Source organism: Prionailurus viverrinus, chromosome A2 (genome assembly GCF_022837055.1).
Source record: "Prionailurus viverrinus isolate Anna chromosome A2, UM_Priviv_1.0, whole genome shotgun sequence".
Lineage (NCBI taxonomy): Eukaryota > Metazoa > Chordata > Mammalia > Carnivora > Felidae > Prionailurus > Prionailurus viverrinus.
The window spans coordinates 163,127,035-163,141,122 of NC_062562.1; the positions used below are offsets into that span (position 1 = coordinate 163,127,035).

Consider the following 14,088-nt stretch of genomic DNA (forward strand, 5'->3'; position numbering starts at 1 on the left):
GATGGTTGCACACATGAAATAGAAAAAGACACTTGGTCTTTCCACACAGGCATCCATTTTGTACCCTACAATGGTGAGTTGGCTTGTGTAACCTGCCTAGCTGGCTTCTTAATAGGAAGAAGCAAAGTTCCATTTTGAATATAAATGGGGAGGGGAGTCTCCCACTGAGATGCCCCAAAGTCAGATTTTCTGTTACTTGCTGCATTGCTCTTATGAGGAATAGCTACCAGCAGCAGCAGCTCAGAATTCTCTTTGTAAACTATAATATTTTTTTTCCTCTTCTGTGGGCTACTTAGCTACAAAAAGGAAGAGTAAGAAGCTCCAGGAAATCCTGGAAAGTACTTGGGCATTCCCCAAGTATTGCAAGAGAACTTCAGGCTTTCTATACACTTCGAATAGGCTTCTTTAGAAGGGCCTTCTATAGAGTTCTGGGAGCGCAGCAGTCACTTATGGGAGGGGACCCTGGGGCAACAGAGGAGGGATGTGTGTGAGGGGAAATGGGGGGCCATGCAGGAGAAGCAGCTGGATTACCATCCTAATGCTGTGGCTTTTGTTTCCTGATGTCCCAGGGCTTAGAAACCAAGATGGCAGAGATTCACAGCTGAGACTGGTCTTAGTGGGTAAGACTGGAGGAGGGAAAAGTGCCACAGGCAACAGCATCCTTGGAGAGAAAGTGTTTCATTCCAGCATTGCGGCAACATCTGCCACCAAGACCTGTAAGAAACGGAAGAGCAGGTGGCAGGGAAGAGAAATTGTGGTCGTGGATACGCCTGGCATTTTCGACACCGAGGCACAGGATGCTGACACCTGCAAGGAGATTTCTCACTGCATCTTCCTGACCTCCCCAGGGCCTCATGCTCTGCTCCTGGTGGTCTTGCTGGGCCGGTACACGCAGGAAGAGCGAAAGGCCACGGAGAAGATCCTGCAAATATTTGGACTCAGAGCTAGGAGATACATGATTCTCTTATTCACCCGGAAAGATGACTTGGATGGCATCAATTTCCATGATTACTTACAGAAAGCACCCAAAGATATTCTAGAGTTGGTGGGCAAGTTTGGTGATCGCTACTGCATGTTCAACAATCAGGCGACAGGAGCTGAGCAGGAGGCCCAGAGAAATCAGCTGCTTGCCCTGGTCCAGCGCATTGTCGCTGAGAATGAAGGAAGATGCTACACTAATAAGATGTACCAAAAGGCTGACAACGAGATTCAGAAACAAATGCAAGAAATGCAAGAATTTTACACAGCAGAGCCAGAGAGAGAGAGTGCAGATAAGAAAGGAGTTTGAAGACAAGATCAGAAAGCTGGAGGATAAACTGGAGCAGCAGAAACAAATGGAACAAATGGAGAGGGAATTGGCTGAGAAAGAGGCATTATATGTTGTAAAGCTGCAAAAACACAGAGATGAGAATCAGTATAAGATAGTTGACTTGATCATGAAAGCTCTGCAGATGGTTTTTCCTATCTTCTCTCACCTGTTTATGAAAGATTAACCTGAATGAGAAGATCTGATTTGCTACACATTTTCCGCTGGCCCTGCCAAGCCCCCACCCCAGAACTCATTCACCAACCTTGAAGCACTCTCGATTCTGTCTCTCAGACTCTCAGGACGAAGGGGTATAATCAGATTCACTGGTGGTGATTGGTAGATGTTTGATTGACTTACCAGGGGAGGGACGCATTCTCAATTTGTGGAACTCCAGAGTAGAAGGTATTGATGATCTTCTAAGAAGATGACCCCAAAATTTCTCTATTTGTCCCAAGTGAAATCCAGATTCCTTTTAGATTGGTGGATCCTCTCCCTTTGTTGCTTATACTCACTTATTTTTGCTTTTAGGACATGGCAATCACCTTACCCATATGGTTTGTTACAAAGATTGGTTCTTCATGTTAGGTAGTCTAATGATGGAGATGCTTATAGAATTCTTTCCAGATGAATGGAAATTTATTTAGTTACACTTTTACAGAGGGACTCAAGTTGTTCCTTATCAGCTGCCCACTGAAGAACAAAGAGTTGTCTGGAAAACAGGCCCTTCAGAACTCAACTAAGTGAAATGCCAGAAAGAGCAGTTGAAAGACGGAGATTCAACACAGAAGACAACAACGGATTGATGTATTCAGACATATCTACAGCAACTCTTTGACAGACTTCAATGCAACATATTTGCTGAATAACCAGTTCTCTCCTTTTCATGTGAAACTAACTGTTGCCACTTCACCTCCACCACCTCAGACCTTCATAACTTCCTGCACATACCACCCTCTCCCAGCTGAACTGCTTGCTAGTTGGTAGTATAATAAAAGTTTTCTGTTCTGTCATATTTCTATAAATTTGCAGTCCACTTCTTCTTGGAAAATACCTTTGATATTTCTTTTTTTAATTATTTTATTTAAAATTTATTTATTTATTTAGAGGCATGAGCAGGGGAGAGGCAGTGATAGAGAGAACCCCAAGCAGGCTCCACACATCAGTGCAGAGCTTGATGCAGGGCTCAAACCCACAAACCATGAGATCATGACCTGAGCTGAAACTGAGAGTGGGATGCTCAATGGACTGAGCCACCCAGGTGCCCTACGTTTGCCACTTCTTCTAAGACTACAGGTGTGAGTTTCACTTTTTGGTAACAGTTCAAGATGATTTCAGAGCTAGTCTTGGTCTACCCTCAACACATCTCTCCTCCTTTTCCTTGGAAATTCCCAGCCACATTCTCAACCCCTCTGCCAGTCAAACACCACCTTCTCGTTGGATTCATTCATTATGCACTGATAGAAATTATGTGTAACCAAGGCTTTAGAGACCTTTCTGGTTTTCCTGGAGCAAAAATCCCCTTTAATATATGGATAACAGTAGGAGGTGTCTCTATCTGTTTTCTACTTTTCTATTTGGTACTTCTCACATAATCCAAGTGAAGGTTTCCCAAAGCACATTTCCATGTTCTACCAATATGTTCTGGTGGTCATATGTGACTTATGGCAACTCTCCTCACTCTGCCATCTTGACATTGGCTGTCTATGCTCAAAGCCATTTTGCCCAAAGAGACATATACCTCTCCCAGTTTTACCCAAACACCCATGAGTTTAGACTGTACTTTTAATTAATCTCAAGGATAAAGGAAGCACACCACAAAGAAGCTCACAATCCCTCACAATCCCTTCTCCCCAGGAGAAGGGACCAAGATGGTGGAGTAGCATGGAAGTTTTCTGCTTTTCTCATTCCTGAAATTCAGCCAGATCAGCACAAAAGCATTTTGCACCCTAGAAAATTTATCTGAAGATCAACATAATAATCTGTATAACCTGAGCCACAGAACTTGGCAGATACACAGGATGAGACGTGATTTGGGAGAGAGAGAAGCAATGGAGGATAGGGAGTTGTTTTTGCTTGTGGAGATAGGACAGAAACAGGGGGTAGAATACAGGAAAACACTCCCCCAAAAGGCAACTGTAGAGAAAGAGAAAGAGTGGAAACACCCAAAAGGGACTGAACAAGAAAGCAAGAAAGGAGAAAGTAGACTTTCAATACCATTAAGAAGAAGGGCCCTATAAACAAGGAAGCCCAGAGTTGGAAACTCTGTACCTGGGTACCTGGTGGTGATCTGGTGGGAAGGGTGAATCCCCAGGAGTGAGGTCCGAGGGCTCTGAGGGCCACGTGGGGAGAAGCAGTTCCCCTGCTAAGAGAACATTTGGTAGAGGTCGTGTGGCCTCCCCACAGGTAAGTGTCCCAGTGGACCCTGGACAACAGCTGTTTGTTGGTTTTAGAACAAAGGCATTATGGGGCAGTGAAGTCTGGCACCAGATGTGTGTTGTGATCTACCACAATCCCTGAGACACTGCTGCTACATGAATGGGCGAAAGTCTTGTGGGGCACATTGGTACCTGGCTGTAGCCTCTGGGCATCTGCAGCAGGTGGTCCCATGAACGTTCCCAGGGGTGGCGAGCACCTGGCCATTGCTTGGCAAGACCCTCCCACGGAGGGTTGGAGTGGGTCCATGACTAAGGGACCTCAGAAATGAGGGGTTTGGAAACACAGCCCATTCTGAGATGAAATTCAGAAGGGAGGTGCCACCACATGGCTTGGTCGCAGATAGTGTAGAAGTGGGGAGTGGATGGATGCTGGAGACAAAGGAAGGTTGCATGTTTTTAATTACCAAATGTTTTCCTACTTTTTATTTCCTTTTTTCCCCCTTCTCTCCCTTTTTCTCTACTCTGTCAAGCTTCTTTCAACAACCACACCAAAACACACCTAGGATCTAGCATCCTTCATTTGATTTTTTTGTGTGTTGTTTAAAATTTTTAAATTTTTAAATAATTCCATTACTTCTTCCAAAATGAAGGAATTCACTGAAAAGAAAGGACAGGAGGAAATGCTCCCGACAAATAAGCAAAATGTCTGAACCAGAATTTAGGGTCCCGATAATACGAATATTAGCTGGGTTTGAAAAAAGCATAGATTCCCTTTCTGTGGAGATAAAAGAAGTAAAATTTGCCATCATGAAATTAAAAATGCTAGAATTGAGATGCAATCTCATATGGTTGCCATGGTGGCAAGGATGGATGCAGCAGAGCAGGGAATCGATGATGCAGAGGACAAACTTATGGGGTTAATGAAGCAGGAAAAAAAAGAGGGAAACTAAGGCAAAAGAGCATGATATAAGATTTAGAGAACGTGGTGACTCAGTAAAAAGGAACAACATCTGAATAATAGGGGTCCCAGAAAATGAAGACAGAGAACACAGAGAAGAAGGTTTATGTGAGGAAATCATACCAGAACACTTTCCTACCCTGAGGAAAGACAGACATCAAAACCCAGGAAGCACAGAGAACTCCCATCAGATTCAAGGAAAACCAACTATCAACAAGTCATTTCATATTCAAATTCACAAAATAAAGAGACAAGGAGAGAATTATGAAAGCAGCAAAGGAAAAAAGCCCTTACCCTACAAGTGCAACCAGATCAGGTTCTCAGCAGACCTATCCACAGAAATTGGCAGGACAGAAAGGAGTGGCGGGATATATTCAATGTGCTGAACTGGAAAAGTAAGCAGCCAAAAGCTCTTTATTCAGCAAGGCTGTTTGTTCAAAATAGAAAGAGAGATAAAGTGTTTCCCAGACACAGGAAAACTATAGACATTTGTGGCCAGTAACCAGCCTGGAACGAAATTGTGTGGGGGACTCTCTCAGGTGAGAAAAGGTGAACCAAAGCAAAAAAGACAAAAGCAACAAAGACCAGGGAACACCACCAGAAACTCAAACTCTACAGGCAACACAATGGCAATAAATTCATATCTTTCAGTACTCACTCTACATGTCAATGGACTAAATGCTCTAGTCAAAAGACATAGGGTAACAGAATGAATAAGAAAACAAGATCCATCTTTAGGCTGTTTCCAAAAGACCTGTTTTATTTTTTTTATTTTTATTTTTTCCCTCTTTTTTTTAATATATGAAATTTATTGTGAAGTTGTTTTCCATACAACACCCAGTGCTCATCCCAAAAGATACCCTCTTCAATACCCATCACCGACCCTCCCCTCCCTCCCACACCCCATCAACCCTCAGTTTGTTCTCAGTTTTTTTTTTTTTTTTTTTTTTTTTTTTTTATTTATTTTTGGGACAGAGAGAGACAGAGCATGAACGGGGGAGGGGCAGAGAGAGAGGGAGACATAGAATCGGAAACAGGCTCCAGGCTCTGAGCCATCAGCCCAGAGCCCGATGCGGGGCTCGAACTCACGGACCGCGAGATCGTGACCTGGCTGAAGTCGGACGCTTAACCGACTACGCCACCCAGGCGCCCCTGTTCTCAGTTTTTAAGAGTCTCTTATGCTTTGGCTGTCTCCCACTCTAACCTCTTTTTTTTCCTTCCCCTCCCCCATGGGTTTCTGTTAAGTTTCTCAGGATCCACATAAGAGTGAAAACATATGGTATCTGCATTTCTCTGTATGGCTTATTTCACTTAGCATCACACTCTCCAGTTCCATCCACATTGCTACACAGGGCCATATTTCATTCTTTCTCATTGGTGTGCACATTTTCTTAAGCACCAATTCTCTGATACAGATTTGTGAGAAAGGACAATGAGATAGGGAGATTTTAATTCTATTTTTAATTCCTCTTGAGTTAATAGTTGCTTTTGTAGGAAAAATGCTTTGAGCAGGCTTATGCAGATGAGTCCCTTAGACTTTAAGTCAATTGCTTCTTGTGGAGCAGTGTGGAGTACACGGGGAACAGCCTACGTAGCAAAATTAAACATAGACGCTGCACAGCTACCTCGTTCTCACCCTCATGGTGAATTCCCTTGACAATCTCCCAACCAAATTTTCATACAATTCTTAATGCGTCTTCATTCCTCCATGAACTGAGGAAAAGACAATATATCTCTTGCTTTCTGAACCTGGAGAGGTGGAATCTGGGACACATGTCTCATTGGTTTATTCTTTAATCCTCTCTGTTTTCTTACCCCTGGAAGAAGACAGAGTGTTCTCAACTTCTGTTATCTGGACATCTACTATATAAAATTCTATTGGGCAGCAAGGGAGCCCTGGGCTTTGTCATGTAAATTGGACAAGTGCTAGACTATAGGCCATCCCTTGTGAAGAAACACCAACACCCTGCATTACAAGGGTGTCATGTTTTCACAAATCCTTTTTTTTTTTTTTTTTTTTTTTTTTTTTAGTGTAGAAGCTGTTTCTTCAGGTTTTTCTCTATACTGTGTGAAGCATTAGCATGTATCAGAGCCATAGGGAAGTCTTGTTAATGTACAAAGCCTGATTCAGTAGGCTCGGGGTGGAGCTTGAGAATCTGCATTCCCTACAGGTTGTGTTGTTCACAGGTGTTGCCCATGCTGCTCGTCTGGGACCATACCTTCAGAGTGACTGCCCAGTCACAAATAATCTCACATTTGAAAGGGACAAAGTCATTTCAATCATATTCAAGGCATTTCCCTCGTTCCAATTGTTACCAGCTAGATTCAGAATACTGAAGACTCCTCGTCTCCAAGATTCTCAAGTATACATGCAAAGAACTAAATCAAATAAGGCAAAATGCCAGATTTCTATCAAAAGTCTAGGACTCCCTAGTAAAGACGGAGTGAAGACCAGAGCAGGGGTCAAAACCCGAAGTTGGAAAACTTTATTCTTCTCCCTGAATGGAACAGAGCTAGTCGCACATCCTGGGGCCATCTGACAACCAGATTTACTGTCCAAGAAGGTGACTCAGCTGGGACCTGCCAGAAAGAATATCTTTGGTGTGTATACAGAATGGAATAAGAAACCAAAAGTGTGGGTCACGTCTGGCCCCAGTAAGCTAAGAGGGAGAAAGTACCATCTGTTTCATGTTTTTAAAAAATAAAACATAATAGGAAAAAGTGGTCTACTGAACTATCCTAACATTCTCACATTCTGAAACAGATCAATTACTGTCTTTCATGAGGAGATCATTTATGAAGGGCTCGCAGCAGAGTTTCTGCTTCCCTGGGGTGAAGGTGGAGGGATCAGCACTTTCTCCTCTGAGCCAGAGAGAGGAGAGTCACCTCTTGTATCCTTCTCTGTGTCTTTCAAAAAAAATGCTAATGAGGTGCCTGGGTGGCTCAGTTGGTCAAGCATCTGACTATTGGTTTCCTTTGCCTGAGGTCATGATCTCATGGTTTCCTGAATTGGAGCCCTGAGTAGGGGTCCATGCTGACAGTGGAAGGCCTGCTTGGGATTCTGTCTCTCCTTCTCTCTCTGCCCCTCCCCGTTTGTGCTATCTCAGGCTCTCTCAAAATAATAAATAAACTTTAGGGGAAAAAGGGAGGTGCGATTATACCAGGTGGGCCTGACCTAATAAAAAAATATTTAAAAGCAAGAGATTCTCCCACTAGAGAGAATATCCATGTTGAATATCTGTATTGAGAACTGCCTATCAAGAGGGACAGCCAGGGTGACCCTCTGGGAGGAGGAACTCAGTCCTACAACCACAAGCAACTCAATGCTGCCAACAACTTGAATGAATTTGGAAAAAGACCCTGAACTCCACAGAAGACACGACTGAGCAGCTGACTCCTTGACTGAAGCTTCAAGCAACTCTGAGCACAGGACCCAGTCAGGCCTTGCCTAGACTCCAGACCCCCAGAGACGGAGCTAATAAGCGTATGTTGTTTCAAGTTGCTAAGTTGGAGGTCATTTGTTAGGCACTGATAAAAAAGTAATGCACTTATTATATTTATAGTGAGTTTCTTTTAAATAGCATGTGGTTGGCCTTGCTTTTTTTTTTTTAAATTTTTTTTAACGTTTATTTATTTTTGAGACAGAGAGAGACAGAGCATGAACGGGGGAGGGGCAGAGAGAGAGGGAGACACAGAATCTGAAACAGGCTCCAGGCTCTGAGCCATCAGCACAGAGCCCGATGTGGGGCTGGAACTCACGGACCATGAGATCATGACCTGAGCCGAAGTCGGCCACTCAACCGACTGAGCCACCCAGGCGCCCCGGCCTTGCTTTTTAATCCAGTCCTACAGCCCCTGCTTTTTATTCTGGGGTGTTTAGACCATTTATCACAGTCTACATGGAAGTACTATTAGACCACTTCACATGTCGTTTAAGAAACTTACACTAGTGTACTTAACAATTTCTCCCTCCTGGGTGTTGTCATGCCTTACTTTCACATACGTTGTAGGTCCTTCCATACACTATTACTATTTTTGTTTTAGACAATTGTCTTTTAGAGCTATAAAATGTAAGCTACAAAATGTCTTTTGTATTATCTTCCTTTTTGCCATTTCTGGAGCTTTTTATTTCTTTAGGTAAATACAAATTTCTGTCTGGTATCACCTTCATTCCTTCTGGATGAGGAACTTCCTCCAATATCTGTTGTAGCACAGGTAAGTCAACAGTGAATCCGCTCAGCTTCTGTGAGGCAGGCTTTAGCTCACTTTTATATTTGAAAGCTATTTAAAAAAATTTTTTTTAATATATGAAATTTATTGTCAAATTGGTTTCCATACAACACCCAGTGCTCATCCCAAAAGGTGCCCTCCTCAATACCCATCACCCACCCTCTCCTCCCTCCCACCCCCCATCAACCCTCAGTTTGTTCTCAGTTTTTTTTTTTAAATTTTTTTTTCAACGTTTATTTATTTTTGGGACAGAGAGAGACAGAGCATGAACGGGGGAGGGGCAGAGAGAGAGGGAGACACAGAATCGGAAACAGGCTCCAGGCTCTGAGCCATCAGCCCAGAGCCCGACGCGGGGCTCCAATCCCGGACCGCGAGATCGTGACCTGGCTGAAGTCGGATGCTTAACCGACTGCGCCACCCAGGCGCCCCTGTTCTCAGTTTTTAAGAGTCTCTTATCTTTGGCTCTCTTCCACTCTAACCTCTTTTTTTTTTTTTTCCTTCCCCTCCCCCGTGGGTTCCTGTTAAGTTTCTCAGGATCCACATAAGAGTGAAACCATATGTCTTTCTCTGTATGGCTTATTTCACTTAGCATAACACTCTCCAGTTCCATCCATGATGCTACAAAGGGCCATATTTCATTCTTGAAAGCTATTTTTATGGCTTAGAGAATTCTGGGCTGACACTTTTGTTCTTTCAGTAATATAAAGATGTCAGTCAATTGTCTTCTGGATTACAAGCTCTGACAAGGAATCATCTGTAATTACAATCTTTATTCCTCTAATATAATGTGCCTTTTACACCACAGTAATTTTTAAGTCTTCCTCTTTATCTTTGTTTTTTTGCAGTTTGAGTATGAAGTGCCTAGATTTTTATTTGTTTGTTTCTGTATTTATCCTGCTCAAGCTTCTCTGGGACTCTTGGATCTGTGTCTTGGTGTCTTCCCTTGTTTTTACAAACGTCTGAACCATTAGCTCTTCAAATGTTTCTTCTGTTCATTCTCTTTTTTTCTTTTTCTGGTACTTCAGATACATGTGTGTTAACCTGTTTGATTTGCTTTGCAGCTCCCAGATACTCTCTTCTCTTTTTCTTTTTCTCACTCATTTTTAACTTTTGTTTTCATTGGAAGAATTTCTATTCTCTCTTCTTCAAATTCACTGACTCATGTTGAGTCAACTGTGTTGATTGATGTACCTGCTAGGGAACACTTCATCTCTGATAGTGCTTTTGACTTCTACCACGTATGTTTGATTCTTATGGTTTTCATCTGTCTGTTGAAATTTCCCCATCTTTTATTTCATGTTGTCCAGTTTTTATTCAGTCCTTGTTGTTATTTTAAAATCCCTGTTCAGTTCCTGGACTTTTTGTGAGTCTACCCTGTTGATTGTGTTTTATTTTTGTTCTCCTGCTTTTAAAACAAGTTTCATAATTTTATTAAATTGTAGACATAGGAGGAAAGGAGCAAATGAAATAAATAATATTGATGCCTAGATACAGAATCCCTTGTCCTCCATCAGGCTGTTAGGGTGGGATTTGAGTCAGCCCACAGGGAGTTGGACCGGTTGGGACTGTTGCTACAATTATCGATAGAGCAGCTAAGGCCCCATATTTCTCTAGGGTGCCTTGAGCTTAGTGTGGGCACTCAGATGCCATGTGGTTTTACTTAGTGTTCTCATCCCGTTTACCTTCAGCTTCCAGTCATCCCTACACACTCTGCTTCCCAGAATCTCTCCAGGCCCGTGATGGATGGCTGGTGCTTATCAATCATTGCTCCTATGGCGTGTGGGGGCAGGGCAGCACATATGTCTGTTGTCCTGGTCCAGCCTGAGTCTTAAGCATGGCCTGTGCACCTGGGCCTGGGGACGTGGACTTTCTCAGTAGGTCTGACTGTACTAGGGTTCTCAAGAGAAACAGAACCAGGTGGAAAGATATCAATATCTATACCTATCTCTCTCTCTCTCTCTCGATGTAGATATATATCTGTATCTATAGATATTGGTATCTTTCCACATTTGCACTTTGTAACTGGCATCTAATCATATCCTACCTTATACTTCCACTAGCTCCCAGGAATATACACACAATAATGTGTAGTATTTATTATTGTGAATAATACCTGTGGAGTATGTATGAGTGTGAAATGTATCTGTTTATGAAATCCTTTTTTTAAATTTCTGAGTATTTACTCTTACGAAAAGTTTCCTCTTGGATTTGATGATTCTGTATCACAGTTTTATGGAATTTAACCTACAAAGTGGTTTTATCATATTATTTCATCATACACGAAAGCTATCAACATGAACATTAATGTGATCATGTCAATAAAGAAACGGAACCCCTTTCGGCCCCACCTCTTGGAGCAGGTGCATAGGGGATGGCTCTGAGACAGACACAAGTCCGGGGCCACGTGCCACACCCTGCTCTCTCCGCTACTCCTTCTAACACGCCCTCGCAATGTCCCAAGTAGGGCTTTTTACCCGTGGGTGTCGAAGCCTTCCTTTGATTCAAGCATACATTTCCGTATGCGAATTTAAAAGCCATAATACTTATATTTATTTTACCTTCCCATTTCTATATGCAAACAAGACAGAAACAAACAACAATTGGAGGGCGTGTGTGGACACGTGGTCACGAGACAACGTGAAATGAAAGAATGACGGGTTAAAGTCAGCCCCACAGTGCGTGCTCATGCACACGCCGCCCTGGAGGCAGAACTGGGGACAGCGGCCTTCCCCCCAACCCTGGCCCCCTCCCTGCTGCCCCGCGGGTTCCCGAGTTGCAGGGTTACGGAAGGGATTCCCCCCTTGCTCAGAGCCCCCGTGTGAGCCCCGCAGGGCTGCTGAGGACCCTAAAGACGGAGATTAATGGCGGACTTCCGCCCAGCGGCACTTCACCGAGCCAGCTCACTGCAAGGGCCACCAGGGCCCTCAGGCCTCCTGACCACAGCTCACCACAACCCCGAAGTCCAACCTGCATCTCCCACTCTGGCGCCCCAGGAACTAGTGGCATGGCGGGCCCTTCTAATCCACATGGAACTGGGATGGCCCTAGGGGGTCCCCCACCTTCTCCACGTGGAGCTGCACCCCCCTCCCGCCAACACCACCTACCTTCCAGCCCCTGACCCTGGGCCAGGTCAGTAGGTGCCTCCTGTTGCATCCAAACCTCCGGACTAAAGCATGGCTGATTTGAAGAGAGGAGCCAACTTCCTTGAAAGTGTTTTGTCACATTCTGACAGAGCAATAAGGAAAACCTATGGGTTGGTTACACAACCTAAGGATGGCATCTGATTTTCTAATGATGTGGCGGTCAAGCACTTTCATGGGCTGGCCTACCCCCATTAAACTCCATGGTACCACCATAGCAGTGGAATGTCGGGCGTCTGAGGCTTTCCACCAGTGCACCTGTGGCTCCCTCTTTCTCCATTGTGTGAGACGACCTCTGGGTTTTGCTTTGTTTTATTTGTTTGTTTGTTTTGTTTTTTTGCATAGTAATCCATTTGAGAAGCACAATGAAGACATTCCCCAAATTTCGACTTCACTTTGGAAAGACATCAGCCATAATAAATGCTAGAAACTTGGGAACTGTGTTATTTTCAGTATAGTTATTTCTCTTTTTTGGCAGTAAATTATTGTAAAGGAAATAAACCGATGTATCAGAAGTAAACATTAATATGTCTGACCGTGACATCACTTTCACGGGTGATAATAAAACATCCAAGGGTCACAAAGGGCCAGATCTAGCCGGGTATAAGAACTAGGACAGTATTAAGGAGGGTCAGTGTCTGCTTTGGTCTGAATGTTTGTGTCCCCCCACAGGTTTCATATATTGAAAATTTCGTGCCCAAGAGGATGGTTTCAGGAGCTGGGGCCTTTGGGAGGTGAGTCAGTCAAGAGGGTAGATCCCATATGACTGAGAATTGTGCCCTTCTACAAGAGGCCCCAGAAAGCTGACTCATCCCTTCCACCATGTGAGGACACAGCCAGATGTCAGCAGTCCGCAACCCAGAGAGGTCTCTCACCAGATCCTGACTGAAATCACATCTCCATCTTGGACCTCCAACCTCTAGAACCATGCAGAAAATTTTTCTGCTATTTAGAAGTGGCCCAGTCTGTGCTTTTTAAAATTTTATTTCTTATTTTTTTAATATGAAATTTATTGTCAAATTGGTTTCCATACAACACCCAGTGCTCATCCCAACAGGTGCCCTCCTCAATGCCCATCACCTCCTGCGTCCCTCCCACCCCACATCAACCCTCAGTTTATTCTCAGTTTTTAAGAGTCTCTATTGGTTTGGCTCCCTCCCTCTCTAACGTTTGTTTTTTCGTTCCCCTCCCCCATGGTCATCTGTTAAGTTTCTCAGGATCCACATAAGAGTGAAAACATATGGTATCTATCTTTCTCTGTATGACTTATTTCACTTAGCATAACACTCTCCAGTTCCATCCGCATTGCTACAAAGGGCCATATTTCATTCTTTCTCATTGGTAAGTAGTATTCCATTGTGTATATGAGACACAATTTCTTTATCCATTCATCAGCTGATGGACATTTAGGCTCTTTCCATAATTTGGCTATTGTTGAGAGTGCTGCTATAAATATTGGGTACAAGTGCCGCTATGCATCAGCACTCCTGTACCCCTTGGGTAAATTCCTAGCAGTGCTATTGCTGGGTCATAGGGTAGTTCTATTTTTAATTTTTTGAGGAACCTCCAAGTTTTCCGGAGCAGCTGCACCAGTTTGCATTCCCACCAACAGTGCAAGAGGGTTTTTGTTTCTCCACATCCTCTCCAGCATCTGTAGCCTCCTGATTTGTTCATTTTAGCCACTCTGATGGTGTGAGGTGGTATCTCACTGTGGTTTTGATCTGTATTTCCCTGATGAGGAGTGATGTTGAGCATCTTTTCATGTGCCTGTTGGCCATCTGGATGTCTTCTTTAGAGAAGTGTCTATTCATGTTTTCTGCCCATTTCTTCACTGGATTATTTGTTTTTCAGGTGTGGAGTTTGGTGAGTTCTTTATAGATTTTGGATACTTGCCCTTTGTCTCATATGTCATTTGCAAATATCGTTTCCCATTCTGTTGGTTGCCTTTTAGTTTTGTTGCTTGTTTCCTTTGCAGTGCAGAAGCTTTTTATCTTCATGAGGCCCCAAAAGTTCATTTTTGCTTTTAATTCCCTTGCCTTTGGAGATGTATCACGTAAGAAATTGCTGTGGCTGAGG

The 14,088-nt window shown here is 43.5% G+C and overlaps 1 protein-coding gene across 1 annotated transcript in view; it reads left to right on the plus strand.

Annotated features, from left to right (window-relative positions):
* The window catches only part of LOC125154125 (uncharacterized), a 58,755-nt gene that overhangs the window by 19,435 nt on the left and 25,232 nt on the right, over nt 1-14,088 (plus strand). The window contains 2 exon segments of the mRNA XM_047837873.1: nt 425-1,185; nt 10,361-10,374. Of these exon segments, the coding sequence (XP_047693829.1) occupies nt 425-1,185; nt 10,361-10,374 (775 nt within the window).